Below are 17052 nucleotides of genomic sequence, written 5' to 3' on the forward strand. Positions count from 1 at the left end.
GACCACCGACAGGGAAAGTGGGATCTGTCCGATAGGTGGGATATATTAGTGAGGCCGCCCATTGGCATAGCCTCCAATTTTGAAAAATTAATTTTATAGCCTGAGAATACACTAAATGTATTAATAACTTGGATTAAGCGAGGCACGGACATCAGGGGATTACTGAGGAATAGAACATCATCTGCATAAAGGGTCATTTTATGTTTACCTGTACAATCCTCGGGGCCGTTATATTAGGGTCAGCCCGTATAGCTTCTGCTGGTGGCTCGATTATTAGCGTAAATAGCAATGGTGAGAAAGGACATCCCTGATGGCAACCCCTACCCACACTGAAGCTATCCGAACCTAATCCATTGATGATCATAACTGCTTTGGGATCATTATACTGTGTTGAGACCCATTTGGCAAACACCTTTCTAATGCTAAACTTTTCCAATGTGTAAAACAAATATGACCATTCAACCCTGTCAAGTGCCTTTTCCGTGTCTAATAAGCCTACTACTCCTGGTATTTTTCCCTGATGGCTGGCTTGAATCACATTAAAAACCCTTCTAACATTATTGGATGATCTACGGCCCTTGATAAATCCTGTCTGATCCTCCTTTATGATGTGTAGCAATACCCTTTCTAGCCTCAATGCTAATGTTTTAAAAAGAATTTTACAATCTACATTTAGCAAGGATATTGGTCTGTATGACGCGCAATCTCCTGGGTCCTTTTTTTTGAGAATAAGAGAGATATTCGCTTCTTTCAGCAAAGGCAGGAGACAGCCCTGACTGCATGTGTAGTTATACATGTCCATAAGTGGGCCAGCCAGTATTCCTGTAAATTCTTTGTAGAATTCAGCTTGAAAGCCATCTGGGCCAGGTGCCTTACCTCTCTGGAGTTGCCTGATTGCGTTAGGGGAACTTTCAGGACCGATACCTGTTCCAGGGTTAGGTCCGGAAAGGTCAAGTTTTTTAAAAATGACTGCATCCTCCTAGCTCTATCTTCGCAATCCTGCGATTTATATAAGTCAGAATGAAATTTTCTAAAGATTGCATTAATCCTTTTATGATCATGAGTCAGAGTACCCGCACTTTCCTTGACAGACGTGATAGTTTGAGGGGCCTTTTTTATCTTTGTGAGAAATGCTAAGTATCTACCAGGTTTATCGCCAAATTCATATAACCTTTGTTTTGCAAATAATATTTCCCTCTTAGCAGTTTGGGTAAGCGTGGTGTTCAGGGCTGTCCTAAGGGCCGTAATCCTTTGTAATTTGATAATAGAAGGTCTATCAGCGTATGCTGTTTCAGCTGCTTTTAAGTGAGCTTCAAGCAGACGCTGTTGTTCTCCCTTTAATTTTTTCTGGGTCGCTGAGTAGGAGATGATCAAACCTCACGCATAAGCCTTGATGGTCTCCCACATCATTGATGGGTTGCTAGCCGTACCTGAATTAATTTCTAAAAAAGTTTTAAATTCTTGAGAGAAGTACTTTACAAATTTACTATCCTTCAGCTGGAAGGAATCCATACGCCAATGCCGGGGGGATGTCTCATTGTTCCTCGCCCTGATTTCCATATATAAGGCAGCGTGATCAGAAATTGTTATACTACCTATTTTACAGGTTGATATGGAATTTTAAAAAATCGAGGGGACAAAAAACATATCAATTCTGGTGTGACATTTATGTGGATTGGAGTAAAAAGAAAAATCTCTGCACTGTGGATGAAGGCATCTCCACACATCTACTAGTCCTAATTCTTCGTTCAAATCCACCAATTGTCTGGATCTGGGGGATACTCTCGCAGTACTCTTGGGAATCCTATCTATTTCCGGGTCCATAATACAATTAAAGTCTCCCCCTATAATTGTTTGACAAGCACCGAGAGCCATCAATTTGGAGAAGGCTTCCATTATAAATTTAAAAGGATGAGCCAGATTTAAGATCCCATATTCCTCTCCATTTACAAGGACTTTAATTAGAATATATCGTCCAGATTAGTCTTTTATCTGATGTAGGATTTTGAAAGGGAGATTCTCCAAATAAGGATGACAACTCCCCTACTTTTTGAGCTGAAGGAGGAAAAGAAGGCCTGATCAAATCCACCCTGTCGTAATTTCAAGTGTTCTTTATCCAATAAATGTGTTTCCTGTAGGAGAGCTATATCAACCCTTTCTTTCTCGAGGTTTGATAATATTTTCTTCCTTTTGATTGGTGAATTACTCCCCTTGACATTCCAGGTGCATCATTTAATCGACTGATTAACCATAATCATCTGGGTAAGTCCGAGACCCCTCGGGAGAAGAAACCCTATCCAAAACATCCCGAGCATAGAACATATAAAATTCACAAAAATAGAGGTTTTTTAATACACTCACATCAATATAATAAAAAACTATTTCTAAATTTAAAAATTATAAAACATATTTAAACAGAGATTTTCCCCTTTGTTCCTGGGGGCTTCACTTCCTTTCCAAAAGCCCATCATATTCTCTCCCAACCAGTGCCCCACCCTTGTCCCAGGCACCCCACAATAGAATAAAGAAAATTCAAATATAATACAAAGCTAAAGTTAACAGTGAGTACCCAAATTTATTACAGAGCAACTAATTACATTAAGTAGAAACTACTTTAAATGATTTGGTAAGTGTGGTAGAGGCGGGTGGCCCTCTTTGTCCAAGTCTTGGGAGAAGCACTATAGACTCAGACTTGCTGGGTCGCCGCCATCTTGGATCTCCCCAGGAGCTGCTGTTTAAGTGGAATTGTTAGGAGGGCAAAAGCAAGCAGGAGTATCTCAGACTGGAACCTGAATCTGACAGTCTTCCACATAACTTAATTACAGTAGCTTGTCAGTTGGCTAAAGCATCCCAAGAAAATGGGTAACTCCTAAATCTTGACAGTTACATATGATCCACAACATATAACAAAAAGCACGTAGTTTTTGAAAGAGAAAGATAGGGTCAGTGTGTAGCCTGAAGTCAAAACAAACTTCCTACAGGGAGTAAAGAACGCTGAAGGATCAAAGAATAGTGTCTCAGCCACCATTTAAATCTGGGATCAATACACTCTGTGCATTTTGTTGGCTTATTACACAGGTAAGAATTAATGAGTAAAAGAATGGATATCAGGTGAAAGCAACAGACTGTTTATTGGATCAGCATTTTTTAAAATGTTAACATCTGTATTGGATGGTCTCTAAATGAACATGACCTTCAATTAAAACTTACCACACTCTGACTCATCTGACTGGTCCAAGCAATCATTTGTCTTGTCACATTCCGGATTGGATTTTGTAAGACACTGGCCATTCTTGCACATGTAATTCCCAGCAGAGCAGCTTGCTGTATTACAAAGGACAAGACATTAGTACATTGTACTTAATGGCAACCATGAAACTATCTCGATTACTGTAAAAACATATTTGGTTCATGAAAGTCCTTTCGGTAATCCTTAGCTGGTCTGGTCTACATGTGACTCCAAATCTACAGCAATGTGATTGGCTCACAATTTCCCCCTACCCTAGCAAGTCATTCAATTCAAGAGCAATTAAGAAGGAGGCTACAAATCCTGATCTTGCCAAAGATACCCACCTCCCAGGACAGAATACCCACCTCCCAGGGCAGAATATCCACCTCCCAGGACAAATACCCATCTCCCAGGGCAGAATACCCACCTCCCAGGACAGAATACCCACCTCCCAGGGCAGAATATCCACCTCCCAGGACAAATACCCATCTCCCAGGGCAGAATACCCACCTCCCAGGACAGAATACCCACCTCCCAGGGCAGAATACCCGTTTACTCATCAGGACTGAGAATATACAGAAACAGGTCTTTAGGCAGCACAGGGACTAGATTAAAAAAAAGAACAAACAAACATATGAGGAGGGTATTGGCCTTGTGATCATGTTCATTCTGGACAGACTCTTAGTTGTAAAATTGTTTACTGTCGAGAGCTTGGAAGGGGTATCAAATTGAAGTATCCACAGTTTCCTGAATCAAAATATTTTAACATATAACATAGAACATAGAAAAATACAGCGCAGTACAGGCCCTTCAGCCCTCGATGTTGCACCGATCCAAGCCCACCTAACCTACACTAGCCCACTTTCCTCCATATACCTATCCAATGCCCGTTTAAATGCCCAGAAAGAGGGAGAGTCCATCACTGCTACTGGTAGGGCATTCCATGAACTCACGATTCGCTGAGTAAAGAAACTACCCCTAACATCTGTCCTATACCTACCACCCCTTAATTAAAAGGTATGCCCCCTCGTAATATCTGACTCCATATGTGGAAAAAGGTTCTCATGGTCAACCCTATCTAAACCCCGAATCATCTTGTACACCTCTATCAAGTCACCCCAAACCTTCTTTTCTCCAATGAAAACAGCCCCAAGTGCCTCAGCCTTTCCTCATACGATCTTCCTACCATACCAGGCAACATCCTGGTAAACCTCCTCTGCACCGGTTCCAGTGCCTCCGCATCCTTCCGATAGTATGGCGACCAAAACTGCACACAATACTCCAGATGCAGCCACACCAGAGTCTTATACAACTGCAACTGGAATCGGCTGGTGATCACACACTGCTGCTTGTGGGAGCTGGCTGTGTGCAAATTGGCTGCTGTGTTCCCCCCACATTGCAACAGTGACTACATTCCAGAATAAATCCAAGTTAAAGGACATGACTGTTCTGTGCTGCAACTGACTTGGCTTTGTGTCACCTCATCACACAGTGAGAACCCAGCCCATCAGGAATGATCTGTAAGACACATGCTGTCCTTTCGCTCGCGGGATGGGACCATCGCTGTCTGGGCCAGCACCAGTTGCCCACTCCGACTTGGGATAGAAGCTCACCTCCACTTTCTTATGAGCGAATTTTTATAAAGATGGCTGGCGAATGTCTTACATGCACTCTGAACACAACAGCTGTGCATCCCAAACAAATGTAAGACACCAGGGTTGGAGGTTTGTGGGGTGTGGCATTGATCTATGTCCGCTATACCTGCGCAATTATCACTTGTTAAAAGCACAAACAAATTTCCCCCCACAGGATCCTGCTCACAGAGCCCCTTGTGTTACTCCCTAATATCCCGTACTCATGTCCTGCCTATAGGAAAGATCTGTGAAACTTGAACAGGTTCAAAAAGGTTTACAAGGATGTTGCTGTTGTTGAAGGGGTTGAGACTACTTTCCCTGGAGAGTTGGAGGGTGAGGGTAACCTTGTAGAGAGGTTTGTAAAGTTGTGAGGGGATGGATAAGGTAAATAGCCAATGTATTTTCTCCAGGGAAGGAGAGTCCAAAACCGAAGGGAATAGTTTTAAGGTGAGAGAGGAAAGATTTAAAAGGACCTAAGGAGGAATGGTTTTCACACATAGAGTGGTACGTGTATGGAATGAGTTGCCAGAGGAAGTGGTGGAGACTGGTACACTTATAACATTTAAAAGGCATCTGAATGGGTATATGAATAGAAGGATTTTGAGGGATATGGGCCAGATGCTGTCAAATGGGACTAGATCAGATTGGGATAACGGTTTGGCATGGACAGATGGACCAAAAGGTCTGTTTCCATGCTGTACATCTCTATGACTCCATGACTCTGTCTACCTGACCAAATTAGTTGGTACCAGACCTTATATCTGATCAAGGATTCTGAGCACCTCAGCACCAGGCTCTTCCTGCTCATGGTCCCAGGGCACGGAAGGACCAGGACTGAGCAATTCCCAGACAAGCATCCCAGCAAGACCAAGAAAAGGAAGGAAAAGTACAGTCATCTTAACCACAAGTTAAAATGGTTATTTGAGCATTAAAAACACTGAATTGGGGCACTGAATTTCAGATGCTAAGGTAAATTCTTAATTTCAGAAATACCTTTAAAATATACAGTATTTTTAAAAATGTGCCAGTTTTTCATATTTTCATACAACTCAGATTATTCTGGAAGCTGCTGAATTCTGTAACAACAGCTGAACCATTCACATTTGCATAAATCATGGCACTAATTTCTGCTGCAATCATTCCATATTTCCATTATATGCTCTTTTAATAATTGTTATTCAATCTGTTCTGCAATAACCACGTGATCCTGAAAATTATGGAATTTACAGGAATGCTAAAACTGTGATCCACTTCCTGCTTGAAGTAAACTGATACTTTAACCTCTATAATTGACAACCTTGTAATGGGAGAGAGTGTGGTGCTGGAAAAGCACAGCAGGTCACGCAGCACCCGAGGAGCAGGAGAATCGACATTTCAGGCAAAAGCTCTTCATCAGGAATCCTGATGAAGGGCTTTTGTCCGAAATGTCAATTCTCCTGCTCCTCGGATGCCGCATGGCCTATTGTGCTTTTCCAGCACCACACTCTCGACTCTAACCTCCAGCATCCGCAGTCATCACTTGTAATGGCCTTAATGCAAGTAGTTACTGTTTTAAAGGTAGATGTTTTAAGTAAGAAGAATTAAACTTCATGAAAACAATTATTGTTACAGTTATAAAGACAATCAGTAGTTGAGCAGATGAGAGAGATTCCCTTGAGTAATCCTTGGTCAGCCCTCACAGTGCAATCTCTGTTTGCTTGCGTTCCAATACTGTAATAGGTTTTTAACAGGAATGGGTGTGCCATTGGTATATTCAGCCAAGCACCAAATTCTAAAGCCCCATTCACAAAGGCTAACCTACAGTTCCTCAGGACATTTTAGATTATATTAGATTCCCTACAGTATTGAAATAGGCTCAACAAGTCCACATTGACCCTCTGATGATTAGCACACCGAGACCCATTCCCCTACTTTATATTTACCCCCGTCTAATGCATCTTACATGATGGGCAATTTAGCATTGCCAATTCACCTGACCTGCACATCTTTGATTTTGTGAGAAAAATCAGAGCACCCAGAGGAAGCCCACGTAGACATGGGTAGAATGTGCAAACTCCACACAGACAGTTGCCCGAGGCTGGGATCAAACCCATGTCCCTGGTGCTGTGAGGCAGTAATGCTCACCACCAAACCACCATGCCACCTATGCTGCCCTACATGATGCTGTGGTAATCAAGCATTTATAGGAGTCATGTGGTTCAACAATCTGAGGATTGAATGAAAAGAAGTTGTACTTACTAGCTTTCATGGCCAGGTGTGGCTGGGAGGGGATTTGTTTTTGAGCTCCATATATTCCTGTAATAAGGAAAAATAGATGAATACAGCAGATATGCATTGGAAGTGGGCTCAGTTACTAAATTCATTGCCTATTTTTGTGTACAGCCAGTACAAAGCAGGGAAATCCAACATTCAATCTTTGGTTCATGCTCTTTTCAATCAGAATATCAATGAGAACTGCAACACTGTGGCTTAGGTTATGAATAGCCAATGAGAAGTGTGTTTTCCCAATGATTGGAAGGAACAAGAATATGTGCAGATGTTGGACAAGAACATACTGAGGCTCCCAATGGTGAATTACCATCTGATAACCCCCCCCGGTTGCTCATAGATGACTAGCCCCTTGGGTGAGTTTAGCTGGGAGAAATATAGGCAAAAACATCAAATTAGTCAGGAACTTAACACTAAATGGAAATGAAGTGGGCAGGGGGCTAGTTAGTAAGAAAACAATGAACTGAACTTTACAATGACCTTCAGAAAATAGCATTTTGTTTGACTTACCAAAATAAACTCCCAGGATAATGGCAGCTATGATAAGACACAAGGACATCACAGTAAGGGATATCTTCAAGTGAAGAGTGTTCCTGAATCCTGTCTTCAGTTCTGTTATTGGTGGTTGGTCCACTTCTTTGGTGGGTTCCATGGTTTGCACCAACAGTACCAATTAACAGTTATTCTCTAAAATAAACCACCTGTACATTAAAGGACAATGCAAGATTGGTTTGGGGGATTGACAAATTAGGCAAGTTGATCATTATGTTGAAATGTCCAAATCCAAAGGTTGCAAATTCAAAATAAGGATGGCAGAGAGAAGAAGAGACAGACAGACCTCTTTAACCTTAAAGCTAAGAAGATTGTTGGGTAAATTACTGGGTATGGACATAAAGATGGATGGTATAAAAAGAATTAAGATGCATCTAGATATACTTCTAGATTGAAGGGGTTCAGAGATATTTCGAAGAGGTGCACATACTTGATCAAAAAGTGACCAGTCAAGTTTGACATTTTTTTTGCTTGTTTTATAAAAGCTTGAATCTCTTCCTTGCTCTCCTGAAAGTGCTGACTCTCACTGGGACACAATCCTTGAGATTTGATTCTTCCTGGATTACAGTTTCCTGAGATGATAATCATAGAATCCCTACAATGTGGAAACAGGCCATTTGGTCCATCAAGTCCACACCAACCCTCCGAAGGACATCCCACTCTCACCATCCCCCCCCCCACCCACCCCCCCCCCCCCCCCCCCACACACACACACACACACACACATTTCCCATGGCTAATCCACCTAACCTGAACATTGTTGGACTGTGGTAGGAAAGCAGAGAACGTTGAGGAAACCCATGCAGACACAGGGAGAATGTGCAAACTCCACACAACACGTATATCTGGGGGTGGAATCAAACCTGGGTCCTTAATACTGTAAGGCAGCAGTGCTAACCACTGAGCCACCAATGGCCACTGAACAGAGACGTTTGTAAAATAGGCATACAAATTGCATATTAAATATAATCTGATGCAAATGAGAAATTTAATATCAAAGATCAGGTGCAGCTGATCCATCAGAAATTGCATTTCCAGATGTTGGGGTACTAAGGGTAAAATTCTGCCATTTTCTGTTAAAATGTTTTAAGATTGAGATTCATGGTGCCTTATTTGCCATTGCTAAGAGGCATTCTTCTTTTGCAATCTTCCTCTCTTCACTTCATTAATCCAGGGTTTTGGGGGCTTTTCTTGGGGAATTGTGAAGTTGGAAAGGCAGAAGTGTTCATCACTGCCAGGATCTCCTTGCTTTCACGTCCCTGGTGTTATATTAAGGTCCAGCTGCACATCAGATGCTACAAGCCAAGAGTGGCCTCTCACAGTGCAGTGCTTCACTGTTATCAGGGGCACTGCTAAAGGGATAGGAAAGTTCACTTCCCATTTTGAAGACAGGGTCTTGGAGATCTTCATGGACAGGATGGTGGCTAGGAGGGCTGTTGTTTTTCTGCTACAGGAGTCTCCATCACTGGAACAAACCAGCCCAGGCTAAAATTACAATCCAGGTCCATGTTTTGTCCCAAACCTTCCCCAACAGGGCAGGAAGAAGGCCAATGATCTTCTGTGCTCTGTAAGAGTGTGTGCCAACATCTTCTCCCTCACCCTCACACTCTCAGGGCCATCTCTCACTAACCCTACTACTGTCTTGCACCAAGGTTCATAGATAACAATTCTCACTATTGCATTGTTATATCCACTGAATGGGTCTTACCCACCTCATCTTCCCAAACTACTGCCCTTCCTGCCTTCTGCATTTCCTACACTTTATGTGGAAAATCAATTACCTCTCCTGCCCTTGAATCACTAATAACTGCTCCTGCATTCCTTTCCATCATATTCAGTCTCTCCCTTTTTCTCAATGCAGGGAAAATTGGCACTGCCCCAGACTGATGTCTCCAAAGCTCACTGACAAACTTACCTGTAGTGCCAGGATAGGCAGGCACTTGACCTGCAGGACTGAACTTCGCTTAATCCCTGGATTGCAAGTGTGTGTATCCCCAAACTCTGATTCGTGGTCAGCCTCCTAGACTGGAATAGCCTGAGTCCTGTGACTGACTGTGGCAATCCACCTCCCAACAGTAGCCCCTTTTCACCTTTCTAATGATTACTCCCCTTTGACATTCACAACATGCCACTTGCTTGCTGTGTTTGTGTGTTTGCTGCATGAACTGCTGAAACATTCTGTGCACAATGCCACACAATGATCTTCCCTAACTCCTTTGACAGTTTAGTGGTCCCTATCGTGACAAGCTGCCCCTCTGCGCTTACAAACAATGTAAGCCAGAGAGGTCAGCAGCCTGTAAGTCAATGCTAGAGTTGATGAGTGTGCACTAAAACAGCAAGGCAAAAGCCATTTGATACATCTCATGCATATGCACAGGATGTATGAGACCTGGCTGAAGCATACCAGTCTGAGGTGTCCTTGAGTTCCAGAACAAAAGGTTGAAGGACTGAAGTAGTACGAGAGTTAGTCTGGGAGCGGGTTTGACGTAGCAAAGCTGGAATTTGCTACAGGAAGGGTCCAGGAGAATGGTGACCATGGAGGATTCAGAGATGTTGTTGTGAAGAAGCAGTTGCATGATGACCAGGACAAGCATTCCATAACTGCAGCAGCAGCGAGCAACACTGCCTCGAAGCTGCAAGGCTGCACACAGCCGCTTCAAGATTCCATGTACCGTAATCAGCGCCAGCATTCTGATTGTGGCACAGACTTCTGGCTCTGGAAATTGTTGCCACACATGGAGATGTGCCAACATCTTCTCCCTCACCCTCACACTCACAGGGCCACCTCTCACTAATCCTGCTATTGCACATGTCTTGCACCAAGACTCATAGACAACAATTTCTCATTGTTGCATCGTTATATCCACTGAATGGATCTTACCCACCTCATCCACCCAAACTACTCCCCTTCCTGCTGTCTGCATTTCCTACACTCCTATGTGGAAAATCAATCACCTCTCATGCCCTTGGATCAGTCATAACTGCTCCTGCATCCCTTTCCACCATATTCAGTCCCTCCCTAGAAAAGAAAATGAGAAGGAGCAATGGTGACCAGCTCCCCAGCCTGATTGATGTTGGAAATTCCACCCTGTAGTTTCTCAGGGAAGGAGGTGACAATTGGTCATTGTGTATTAACATGGAGAACCAGGGCCTTATGGAGTTGTAAATGGAAGAAAATAAGGTCGCCACTGCTCAACGGCAAGATTCTCAAGTTGCCATTTAAGTTGCCATTGGAGGGGGACAAAAAGAATCAGGAAAGAATTCTCACTATCGAGTTTCTGATTTTTACATTTGTTCTGTATTCCCATGTTTTGCTACATTATTCACACTCCACAGGACAGGGGAAATTTTGCCCTGGATATTTTTTCAAGGACAGCGTGTATCCTCCATGTTTGAGAAAGATCTGCATCAGAACAATAAACGGCATCAGGTCAAATTGAGAACTATCTTCCATATGCTTCTTCATTTCTTATTCAGAGGCTGGTTAGCAGACTGTGCAGTCACTACTAATTATGGAGAATCTGTCATCGCCTGTTGTTAGTTGTATCAATTCGCTGGACTTCTACCAGAATGAAACTGATCTGGTAAAGAATAACAAACCAATGTTAAATACAAGACACTAAAGGGGGAATAAACACAAAATAGTCAGTGGGAAGTTTTTCCTCTTTGTGGTAGAGTTCAGTCAAGGTGCATCTAGTCCAACCTGATCCTGTAAGGGCAAGTGTAGTGATGCAATTCATAGAAGATCATAGAATACCTACAGTGTGGAAACAGGCCCTTCGGCCCAACCAGTCCACACCGACCCACCGATTCCCCTACATTTACCCCTTTTACCTAACACTACGGGCAATTTAGCATGGCCAATTCATCTGACCTGCACATCTTTGTGACTGTGGGAGGAAACCGGAGCACCCGGAGGAAACCCACGCAGACACAGGGAGAATGTGCAAACTCCACACAGTCAGTTGCCTGAGTCGGAAATTGAACCCGGGTCTCTGGCGCTGTGAGGCAGCAGTGCTAACCACTGTGCCACCGTGCCGCCCACATATTAGGACATTGAGGGGTAAGACTAAGACAAAAATTTGGAAGGGCCAGCAGTTTGGCCTCTCCAGTCAGGATCTTTCAGGGAGGCAGAGGCTGTCTTCCCTCCTTCTTTCCCATTAACTGCTACAGGAAGGCTGCTTCCAGAGCAGGTAGCCTCACCATGATGTGGGAGCCCAGTCTGCTGTTAGCAAACTACTTGGTTACAGACGAAAAAAACTGCAGATGCTGGAATCCAAGGTAGACAGGCAGGAGGCTGGAAGAACACAGCAAGTCAGGCAGAATTAGAGGTGTAGAAGTCAACGTTTCAGGTGTAACCCTACTTCAAGACTGGGCCAATGACCTGAAGAAGGATTACACCTGAACCGTTGACTTCTCCACCTTCTGATGCTGCCTGGCTTGCTGTGTTCTTCCAGCTTCCTGCTCGTCTATATTAGCAAAATACTGGTACACCTTTTAATTCACCTGAACCGGGGCCTTGAAATTGGTAATTGACTGTACACCTCTGTACAATGGAGAACTGATTATTTCCCTGATACCACTATTTTAAAACTCCCTCCTGCCACCACCCCCATCAGGAGAAAGTGAGGTCTGCAGATGCTGGAGATCAGAGCTGAAAACGTGTTGCTGGAAAAGCGCAGCAGGTCAGGCAGCATCCAAGGAGCAGGAGAATCGACGTTTTGGGCATAAGCCCTTCATCAGGATGAAGGGCTTATGCCCGAAACATCGATTCTCCTGCTCCTTGGATGCTGCCTGACCTGCTGCGCTTTTCCAGCAACACATTTTCACCACCCCCATCAGGTCAGGAACAGTAAAATTCATACCTACATCTCCAACTATTTCATTATGGAAAGTCCACAGATTGAGCCTTTAAGCCCTCACCCAACTTCCTCAAATGTGTATTTTGGATCGGGATTAGGGAAGAGTGATCAGGAGAAGGGAACCTGTAGGATTCCCCCATGCTATCTCATTGGCAAGTTAGCGCCCTGCCTACTGTACTGACAGTGATCCTCTCTGTCTCCCTTAGTCCTAGTAAACTCCAATCTCCTCTCCCTTTCTAAAGTCCTGGTATGCATTGTGGGCTGACAAATCTGCGTCCAATTCTCCTGAAACTTCCTTGTTTGAATATCCTGAGTTAAAATGTCAAGCCTCCAGCAGCACAGAAACAGACACAATCTAAGCTCCAAAACAGTATTCTCTCATCTGCATCCGAGAGACTGAGTGAGCATTCTTTTTCAAAGCTGCAACAAAGCTATTGTCCCAGATGAAAAACGAGGTAAAGTTCAATCCACAGCAAATTGTTCTCCAGTTTATATACAGCCCTGTCATTTGCCGCTAATGCAAAGATTCTTATCATTACACCCTCCAGTGAATCAGCTGAGCGCATTATTTGATGGTACAGATATCACAATAGCCTCACAGTCCAGGATAATTTCTGCATTTTTAAAAAATTGCTCTGATTGTAAGGAATGATGATTTAATCTGAGGTCAAGTTCATTATAAATAATGGCAGGGTGTGAGAGGGAGACAGGGCTGAGATACCATCACTGAACTACTCAAGCTTTATATTCTGCTTATGATTCCCTTATGTCAAGCTATACTGATAGAAATTCCAAATGACTTGAAATTCATTCTTGTTTCTGAGGCTCCAAATAACCTGCTTTTGATTACAAGTATCTTGTTCCTGAGATTATGTCTTGGCTATTAGCAGCTTCAGTAGCTGAAAAAGGTTGATCAAAGTACTTTTAAGAATTGTTTAAACATCTTCTCTCATTGTGTGAAATAAACTCATCAATTGCTTACTTGGTACCTGATTTAGAATATTCTTGTCTTGCTCTGTTTATACTACACTATGACTAAACATTGGCCTGCACTTAGGCAAAGGTGCAGTAAACACAATGTTCTACATTGGGTGCCAAGTGAACAGTTTATAAGTTTATTTAACACTAAAAGGGAAGATGTTTAATATCATACTTAAATGTGTTTGAATTGGCTTCCCTCCTTCTGCTACTGAAGCTGTTAGTATCCAAGTTGTGATCTCCAGAACAAAACACTTGTAACCTGTAATATCATTACTTATACCATAAGATATAGGAACAGAATTAGATCATTTGGCCCATTGAGACTGCTCTGCCTTTTGATCATGCCTTATATGTTTCTCAATCTTATTTTCCGGCCTTCTCTGTGTAACCCCTGATCTCTATACTAATCTCAAACTTTGAGCCTTGTTTATGAGAAAGATGTGATTTTTAGTATCAAAGGTTTGAAATGTGTTTAAAGGCTTGGTACCAATGAGACAGTAAGTCTAGGACAGTGTGAAATCTTCAATCTCAATAGGAATGAAGCCTCATTGTTATTGATCCCAATTGAAATCACATTGCTCCCCAGTGCAGGATCTTGAGATCTACAATGCACGACTTTGGGCACTTTGGCTTGTATATCATGATCAGTGTAAAATCGACTTTATAATGTGCAATGCTTGTCTTGTTGATCTAACATTAGATGTAGATGCCAACACACAGAACTCTCCCAGCCAAGTATTGTATAACTCTGCTCGTCAAATGTATTTTGCCTTATGAGACAGTACGCAACAGTGCACAACAGGAATATTCTATATCAGGTGCAAATGAACAGTTGACATATGTATTCTATATTGAAAGGAATACGTTTAAATCTTGCAATCATCTAAAAAGGTTTATTATTGATTGTTTTTTTTGGATGGTCATTCACTGACAAAAAAAAATTCTAATTTTAAAGTTTAGTCGGAAGTTAATTAAAATTGGACAAATAAAAAAGGAAACAGAATAGCTCAAAATGAGGTGACAATTGTTGTCAAACCAGCTTTTTCCACGTTAAAATCTTTTGCTTCTTTTTGTGGACAATTAAACTTTTATTTTCATTGCAACATTAAACCAATTTTCAAGATTCTCTCATCCTCCGCAATCTTAGCCGTCACAATTTTCCCTTCCCCAATTCTTGTCTTGCCCCTCCTTTCCCACCTTCTTCCCCTCTCATTTCATCACCCTCTTCCCCTCTCTTCACAATCCTCTATTCCGTTCCCAAACTGCAATGACAAATAGAGTTAGAACTCTACCATAAATAGTCCAAATAAACTGACACACCACTGGGATGCAATTCTGGATTACTGGGATCACCAACCCTTTAACCTGGTTCCTTGTTAGGTTTTACTGTATCAGTCCTCTCTCCCACATTGAATCTGATACATAGATATGCACTCTTGATGAAACATTCAGAGACAAAATGAATGGACTTTTCATTTGCAAGATGTTTTGTAACTTGATCTTAGCATTTTGGAAGTGAACACTTTGGCTTTACAGTTTAAAGGATCCAAAGAATAATAATTGTCCCAATCAATGAAATTTACACAGTTAAAAATTTAGTAACAATATAAGTTCCAGTATTCAAACCTGTTCCGTAGGTATCAGCTTCAGAAACAGGAGCCAGAATATGAACTTGATAAAACTGCACAATGACGCCCGAGTAATTAACTCACTAACACTTGCTTAACTGAGTTATAACTTTGTTATTTGCTCACTAACATACATATTCATTAAGTCACGGACATGAGCTCATTCCAAACTGCCCAGACTTCAGTGCCAGGAATTATATTTTAAACCCAACCGGGGGGTGGAGCTGAGAGATCATTAAGTTTTTGTCAGGTGTCACAGAAACAGTTAATCTTTGTTCAAACTAATAAACAAGAAGAAACCCGCACTCCCGCTCTGAATCAGTTCATCTTAGAGACAGCGTAAAGTGTAAAGGATTGGCCATTGCCCGTGGAACGAATGTGTACTTTACCATCGCAATTTCTCTGGAGGGGTAAAATGCCTCATGCTTGCAATCTGATTCTTTGATAAAGTGTGCAGATATATGATACCTGAAGATTGTCCCCTTGGGGCACAGATGGAGCAGGAGTGTGAATGTAGGGGAATGTAGGGGGAAGGGTTATTCCAGGCAGATTCGCTGTAAATACACCCCATTCATGGCAGGCTGACAATTCTAGGTTAGGGAACAAGTGTGTTTTTTCTGGCCTGTCCCATACGGCAACACCTGCTTTCCCCTGCTTACCCATGTTTTGCCTCATACTTATTTCTTCTGTTCTGGGCTTTATAGGGGGTCCACAGTGGAGAATTCAAACTGGTTCCATTTCAGAGGGCCAATTGCTCATGGAAGAGGACAAAGGGCACAGCAATCAGGAAAGAGAAACAGCTCACAAAGCGGCCAAGGCTATACCCCTCAGAATGATTGACTGCTGTGTACATTCCGCAAGATAGGAAGTGTCCACTTCTCCGTGCGTTGCACCCTCTCTAAATATTTCAGTTAGGTAATGGTCAAATGACTTGGGCGACTGTCTGTGTGGAGTTTGCATGTTTTCCCTGTGTCTGCATGGGCTTCTGCTGGGTGCTCCAGCTTCCTCCCATAGTCCAAAGATGTGCAGGGTAGGTGGATTGGCCATGGAAAATTGTCAATAGTGTCCAGGGATGTGTAGGTTGAGTGAATTAGACATGGAAAATGCAGGGTTATAGAGTGGATTAATTTGGGTTAGGTCATTATGGGCCAAATGGCCTCCTTCCACACTGTAGAGATTCAGTGATTATATGACTGTCTGAATTATGAGGCGCGACCACAGAGCAGTAAGTAGGAATCTGTCTCTTTTAGTTCTGCCACACTGAGCAGGAGAGATTCTCACTCTCTGGCACTGTAAATTATTATTTTCACCTCCGTTTGTACATTTCTCATCAAGACACTGAATATTGTAACATAAACAACATAAGAATTTTAGAGTGTACGAAAAAGGAGTTGAAGCAGTCCTTCAGGCTCCTTGAACCAACTCTAACATTCTCAATAAGATCATGATCGATCTTTGACATAGGAACAGGAAGAAGCCATTTAGCCCGTCCAGCCTGTTTCTCTATTGAGTGGGATTCATTGCTGATTTACTTCCTAATGTAGTATACCTGCCTTAACACTATTAACCTTCATACATTTCGCAAACAGAATTCTAAATTCTTAGTATTAAATTTGACAATTGATCTAACATCAATTATCATTTGTGCGAGAGTTTGAAACTTCTATCATCCTTTGTTTCTTAATTTCACACTGAAAGGTCTTGCCCACTCTTGCCTATGCCCTCTAGTATTAGATTCCTCAACCAGCAGAAATAGTTTCTTTTTATCTATCCTATCTATTCCCCATAATATCTGTAAACATCATACACATCATCCATTAACATTCTAAATTCCAGGGAATACAAACGTAGTTTGTGAAATCTCTCCACATTGCAACATCATTGGAGGTTGGTTATCA

General features: G+C 42.3%; 1 protein-coding gene across 2 annotated transcripts in view; it reads right to left on the reverse strand.

Moving 5' to 3' along the window:
• Positions 1-15213, reverse strand: part of tmprss9 (transmembrane serine protease 9) — a 38484-nt gene extending 23271 nt beyond the window's left edge. For both annotated transcript variants that reach the window (XM_060846211.1, XM_060846210.1), the window contains exons 1-4: positions 15153-15213; positions 7642-7832; positions 7102-7158; positions 3211-3324 (exon numbers count right to left, since the gene is read on the reverse strand). In XM_060846211.1, coding sequence (XP_060702194.1) covers positions 3211-3324; positions 7102-7158; positions 7642-7783 — 313 coding nt within the window. In that variant the 5' untranslated portion in view covers positions 7784-7832; positions 15153-15213. The remainder of the gene's footprint in view (positions 1-3210; positions 3325-7101; positions 7159-7641; positions 7833-15152) is intronic.
• Positions 15214-17052: the final 1839 nt, after the last annotated feature.

This window comes from Hemiscyllium ocellatum, chromosome 28, assembly GCF_020745735.1.
Source record: "Hemiscyllium ocellatum isolate sHemOce1 chromosome 28, sHemOce1.pat.X.cur, whole genome shotgun sequence".
In the NCBI taxonomy this organism is placed as follows: Eukaryota; Metazoa; Chordata; class Chondrichthyes; order Orectolobiformes; family Hemiscylliidae; genus Hemiscyllium; species Hemiscyllium ocellatum.